The sequence below is a fragment of the Chrysemys picta genome, chromosome 23, assembly GCF_011386835.1.
Source record: "Chrysemys picta bellii isolate R12L10 chromosome 23, ASM1138683v2, whole genome shotgun sequence".
Lineage (NCBI taxonomy): Eukaryota > Metazoa > Chordata > Testudines > Emydidae > Chrysemys > Chrysemys picta.
Window position 1 is genome coordinate 9,682,561 of NC_088813.1, and position 6,148 is coordinate 9,688,708.

Genomic DNA, 6,148 nt, shown 5'->3' on the forward strand with positions numbered 1-6,148 from the left:
GTCTCAGGCCTGTGACTTTCTCCTGGCTCTTCACTCTCTCGTGACAGTTGCTGAGGCTCGCAGCATTCATGTGCGAGGCATAATGCATGTAAAGACCAATGATTTATTTGTTGTGGCTGCGATGAGACCCAGGTGGGGAGGACAAAGATGAGGTGCCCAGAGAGAACAATGTTCCTTTCCCTCCCTCTGTGCCACCATTCCCACCCGTTGTGCTTTATAGCCTGGAGTCATTTCCAGCGCTAGCTGCATTTAGATTGCCGGAGCCATTCCTGTTAAGGAAATAAACCCAAACGACCACAGTTTGGGAACCGCTTTTCTTTCCCAGGCTTCAACCACCGCAATCGGTTTCCCTGCAGCGATTTGAAACAGAAGAGTCCCTTGTATTAGAATATAGGAGCTGGGCAGCTGGAGCACTGATCTACTGAATTTAGAGCACATCTGAAACGCACGGGCCCACTGTACTACAGCCAAAAAAACCCTAGGAACGTTATTGTACGTGTAGGTACTAACATGGCGTCGTAGTTGAACACCTTGTGCTCTTCAACGTGTTTATTCTCACAGCCCCTCTCGGAGGCAGGGCTATTGTGTCTCCAACTTACAGCGGGGGATTTGAGACGCAGGGAGACTCTGTCTTGCCACGGGCCACACAAACGGCCTGTGGTGAAACGAGGAACTGAACCTGGGTTTCCCATGTCTTGGGCCAGTGCGTCAGCCATTCTAGGAACAGCCCCCCCACCCTCTTCCTTTGGTGGCTGGCAGCGATCCGCCCCCAGGATTCTAAAGCCCATTGCAAACTACAGGCCAAATGGTGACGTGTTGACTCCTGTTGTACTCCTTCCTAACTTGAGCAAAACTCTTGAGGAAGTCACTTGGGAGCTTCTGCCTGAGTAAAAAGGAAAAATAAATGACTGTCGCCTTTGGGCTGGTGTCCATGCAGCAGCTCGTCTGCAATGCACCTCCCTCTGGGTTGGAGGGTGGCACCCAATCGGTGCACAGCATGATAGGCCTATGGAGGAAGTGCGAAATCCTCACTCCTGTGAAGGTGTCATGGCCCCACCGCGCAGGCAGGTCCTGTGGTTTTTATAGCCTCCTTCCAAAGGACTCCTCAAAGCAGTAAACCGCACAGAACTCAGTCGGAGAAGGATAAAGGTCTGAGTCAGCTTTGCTGGGATTTGAACCGGTGACTGCAGCATTTCAAACCTGGTGCTCCAACTGCTAAGCCGTCCCTTGGGTGTGCAAGGCCACAAACTGTCCTGGGTTTGAAATGAGGGAGCCCAAAGCTCTCCAGTGTCATGCAGTCTCCGGATGCTTGGAGATCAGATTGCTGTTTCCACTAGAAGAAAATCTCACACTCCAATCTGGTTCTGTTTAACCCCCGTGCTTATTCAGGGGTCACAGAGATGGAAATGACCACCCTGGCTCTATCACCATCCTAGGGACCACACCCCAATCACAGAGAGCGCGCAGTGAATCGGGGTGCAGACTGCTTTTGTCGAGTGATGTAGCTCAGACTGCCTTCCTTTCCCCCTCTCCCCTCATCATAACCGCTCAGACGAGGGATCAGTCAGATCTCCAGCAGCATGTTTCATCTTCTGAGATACAACAATGTGTTTGCTTTGCCACTCTGGCTCCCAGGAGTTTCATCCTGGGTCCCCCGGAGGGCAGCCATCTCCATGGGTCACAGAGGGAGAGGTAGCCTGGTCCTAGATGATGAGAGCTTTGAAGATTAGAACAAGGACTTTGAATTGGACCCAGACACCCCTGAATAGCCTCCTCCCTAACTGAATAAAAGCCACCTACGCTAGGAAGAACTTCCAGCTAGCTAGATGTGTTAGGCAACAACGGACGTGTCTCCCAGGAGGACAGAGGGAAGCACTATTACTTGAGATATTTTACAAGATTGGCCAAAACTCTAGAAAATGTGCCATAGCGAAGAATCCTGCATTGGCTCCAGGGAGATGGGCTGGGGCCTCTGACCCTTCTTTTCAGTCTCTAGAGTCTATGATGAAGGTGGCATTAATTGGACCCAACACTTCGTAATTTATTGAAGATGAAGCGGTCTCTTTCCAGTTACTCCCTTCACCCACAGTGATCAGGGCCGGCTCCAGCATTTCTGCCGCCCCAAGCAAAAAAAAAAAAAAAAGCCGCGATCGGAGGCGGCAGTTGGGCGGCAGGTCCTTCGCTCCTAGAGGGAGTGAGGGACTTGCCGCAGGTGCCGCCCCTCTCCCTTGGCCGCCCCAAGCACCTGCTTGTTAAGCTGGTGCCTGAAGCCGGCCCTGACAGTGATCTTCCACTATCTCCCTCCCACACAAATCAAGTAGCAGCCACGTGTTGTATCACAAATTATCTTTATTTTTCTCTTACAATTGTAAACAAGAATACAGTACTTTCCAAATCACATGGAACAAGAGTCTGTGCAACAATGCAGTGAGATTTCAAATGTCCAAAGTGCCTCTTACATTCACTTCCTTTCCAGATTCATGCAAACCTGAAGAACGTACAGTACACCGAATAGCTGTCCTCTGAATCTGAATTTGGCCAGTTGAACACGTGCAATCTGTCTCTCCTGGGACAGAAACTTTAGTTAATTGAATAGTTTCTAGTGCAATGGTTTAGAAAGCAACTCGGATCATCTGAGCCCTTGGGTTTTTATAGGCACAGTCTAATATTGCAGCATTCCCTTTTTCGCTCCAGTTGTCTATATTTGATACAGTTAAAACATTCCATTACCTAATACCACCCAGGGTACTCAACATGCAAAAGGAGCCACCATTAGTTTTTGTATTAAAACAGCGTGAACACAAGAGGGCAGCAAACTACAGAGTTCAGAAAAATCTATTGTCTTGGAAAAGCTGGTCATAAATAACAATAAATTAATAAATAATGCATAAATATTAAAAAAAAAAAAGCTGGTTTGGTTCTGGTCCCTTGTTACAGGGGAAACAATGGATCGTTGATGTAGAAAATAATATCTGAAGAGCTGAGGTAATTAACCAGGCTGTATAAAAGCCAAAAGAACAAAAAGATATTGTCTGTCTTTAAAAAAAATGCACCATAAATATTGTGTCAAAGAAAATATTTATGGAGGATCTCTCGCACACTCACAAATATACATATTTTATTTATTTATTATGGATAAAAAATAAATATTTTTTTCTTCCGTAAATTCTAAAAGTGGAAAAATAAAGGAAGAGAGCAGCTCATGCACACAAGGGAAGGGGAATCATAGGAGACACAGAATCTTTAAGAGCTCTCACAAAATCTCTGTGGTTGTGCAAAAAGGGGAACATCGTGTGCAAATGGGTCTTTGGACCAAGGGCTGATGCGTCAGACGTCGCTTGGAGATCTGGACCTGAAAGGCATTGTGGAAGAGAAACACCCACAGCACACAGTCCACAGCACTTTCTGGATCTCTTGGTTCCTGAAGGCATAGATAACGGGGTTAATCATGGAGTTGTAGGTAGCAGGGAGGATGGTCATGTAGGTATAGAGGACTGGGTAGGTGTAATCTCCCAGGAGGCAGTAAATGGCAAAGGGCAGCCAGCAAGAAGCAAAAGTCCCCAAGATGACAGCTAAGGTGGAGATGCCTTTCCTGGTGGTGACGTAGTGTGAGGTGGCCAGGAAGTGCCTCTGCACAGCGATCTGGTGGGCGTGCCTGCAAACTATCTTGCAGATCTGTACGTAGAGCTGCAACATCACTGCAAAGACCATGAAGAAGGAGATGGAGAGGATGATGAGGTTGTTCTTGGTCAGGGGCTTCACGATGCTGCAGGTGGAGACGTCTTTCAAGCAGTTCCAACCCATGACAGGCAGCAGCCCAAAGCAGATGGAAAACCCCCAGGTCAGGATCAGCATGATGTAAGTCCTGGTGACCGTCCTTTCTGAATAGTAAGTCAGTGCGTTGTAGAGGGAAAGGTAGCGGTCTACGGTGATGGCCAGCAGGCTGCCCACGCTGGCAGTGAATGAGGTCACCAGTAGTCCCACAGTGATGAGGTTCACCACCTGCGACTGGATGCAATAGACAAAGGCAAAGTGGAATATCAGTCCCAGGCCGGCCAGGAAGTCAGCAATGGCAAGACTCCCGATGAGCAGGAACATTGGAGTCCGGAAGGCAGGGGTGTAAAATATGACGGCTACCACAATCGCATTCTCACAGGAGATGATGGTCCCAGAGATGCAAAGTACCACATCCCAGGGATTCAGGGCAAGAGGTTGCACCACAGAGTCCAGGTTCAAGGAGCTGCTTCTGCCATTACTGGCTGCAAACCAGCCCTGCTGGCCTTCAGTGGAGTTGTAGGACATGTCCTTGTTCATGACGTCCAGGTGTGACCTGCGAAGGCATAGCACCAATTTTCATTTAGTGGCATCCTGCACATACAAAGGCTCTGGCATGCAAACTGACTTGTTTTACTCATGAGCACATGTGAGCACTGATCGGTGTCCAGTCTCTTTTGGTGGCAGATTTGGGGGGGCAGCCTCACCCACCTTGCTTCCCATTGGCTTTCCCCAAAGCTGGCTCTGATCAAGGCTTACACGGTAGGCTACAGTGCAGGTTCAGTTGATTTAAGCTACCCAGGTGTGTGGCATGCTCACCATTTGCTCCTACGGTGAGGATATTTCTGGTCAGTTTTGCACTTTTTTCCTCTTTTTTGAGCAGGCAAAAAAAAGGGGGTGGGTGGGTGGGTGGAGAGGGTGAGGGGGCAGGAAACTCCCTCCTCCAGTTGTTTCCTTGCCTGTGTTTGCTTCCCCTGAGCTGCAGGCGGTGCACAATTGCAGTGAATACATACTCCCCAGCTGGAACTACGTGTTTTGCCTGCCAGGGGCTTTTATTAACTTAGCCCTAACTGCTGACGCTGTAAAGTTTCTAGAGCTAAATCTCGGTAGTGGAAAGAGCAGGGTGGGGGGCAAGTCTCTGACCATTAGCCTGATTACATTTTTTCCCTTTTACTGCTCCAGCCCTTGCTTGGGCTCTGGCAGATCTATCCCCGAGGGCTGTCACCCGCCAAAGAGCTGCTTTCTCAATCCTGCCATGCATCTGAATTTGCAGTAGGAGTGCTGAAAACCCTTCTTTACTGCTCCTGGGTGGCTGCTGGGTTGGGGGTTGTTTCCCCCCCTCCCAGTGTCCTTTGCATTTTTAATGCAGTTCTCTACCTGGAAAGCTGCCCCCTCAGATCGATTATAAACCCAGTCTCTAGGTTAACATGAGAACCTTGTCTGCTCCGACTTGCCAGCTCGTGGAGCGAGACTTTGCTTTAGATTGGGGGGGGGGGGGGTCAATGTCTATAGCCCCCCGATCCTTCTTGTAAACCTTATTTGGTTCTTCTGCAAGTTCTAACGCTCCCGGGGCTCTAGGGCTGCCGTGGAGGGGGACGCAAAAAGGGCTCCCCCCCATGCAGAGCGGGGCTCCTCACCTGGGGCGCTGGGGCAGGGAAGTCCGCCTGGATCCTTCGCGGCTCTGCTGCGGATGCTCCGGTCCTGCTCGCAGGATGCAGGCGGAGGGCTCCGTTCCATGGGCAGCTGCCGAGAGCCGGGGCTGGGGGAGACGCCGCGGAGTTATAGTGAATTAGCCGCTTTTGGGGGGTGACTCACTCCTTTTTTTTTTTTTTTTTTTTTTGCCACTGCTTGAGCCTGCGGCTCCTCCTGGCTCTCTGCTGGGTGACGTCAATGAGACGCAGGAGCCAATCACCTGTGGGGCGAGGAGCGTCGCGCGGCATAGTAATTGGGTTCCCACTGGAGAATTCCATTCATAAACTGTCCCCCCCCCCCCACGCCCCGCCCTCTGCCAGTCCCTGGGGCTCGCGGGAGCGGTCAGGTGCCCCCCCCCGTCCGTCCTTGCAGCGCCCGCTGCTGCGGTGGAAGCTGGGGGTGGTGCGGGGAAGGGGCAGCCCCCCCCAAGCCGTTGCTCTGCGGTCTCCCCCCCATGGTGGCGGTGCCCCCCCGCAGAGGCTGTTCCCCGGGAGGGGAGCTGCTTGCTGCAAACTTGGACTGAGAGGGGCTCGGCTGCCCGTCCGTGCAGTGGGGCAGGGACCCCAAAGCCTTCGGGGGGAGCATGGGCGGGGTCCGTGTAACCCCAACAGGGCCAGTGGCTCAGAGCTGGGGGGTGGCCAGAGCCCCACGCGGGACCGCACGTCGCAGTGATCCATCGTGG

General features: G+C 51.4%; 1 protein-coding gene across 1 annotated transcript; it reads right to left on the minus strand.

Annotated features, from left to right (window-relative positions):
• Positions 1-2,334: 2,334 nt before the first annotated feature.
• GPR3 (G protein-coupled receptor 3) lies at positions 2,335-5,599 on the minus strand. The gene is made up of 2 exons (XM_005301992.4): positions 5,412-5,599; positions 2,335-4,330 (listed from the first exon to the last, which is right to left on the minus strand). The coding sequence occupies exon 2, from the start codon at positions 4,312-4,314 to the stop codon at positions 3,328-3,330; it is 987 nt and encodes a 328-aa protein (XP_005302049.1). The 5' UTR covers positions 4,315-4,330; positions 5,412-5,599; the 3' UTR covers positions 2,335-3,327.
• Positions 5,600-6,148: the final 549 nt, after the last annotated feature.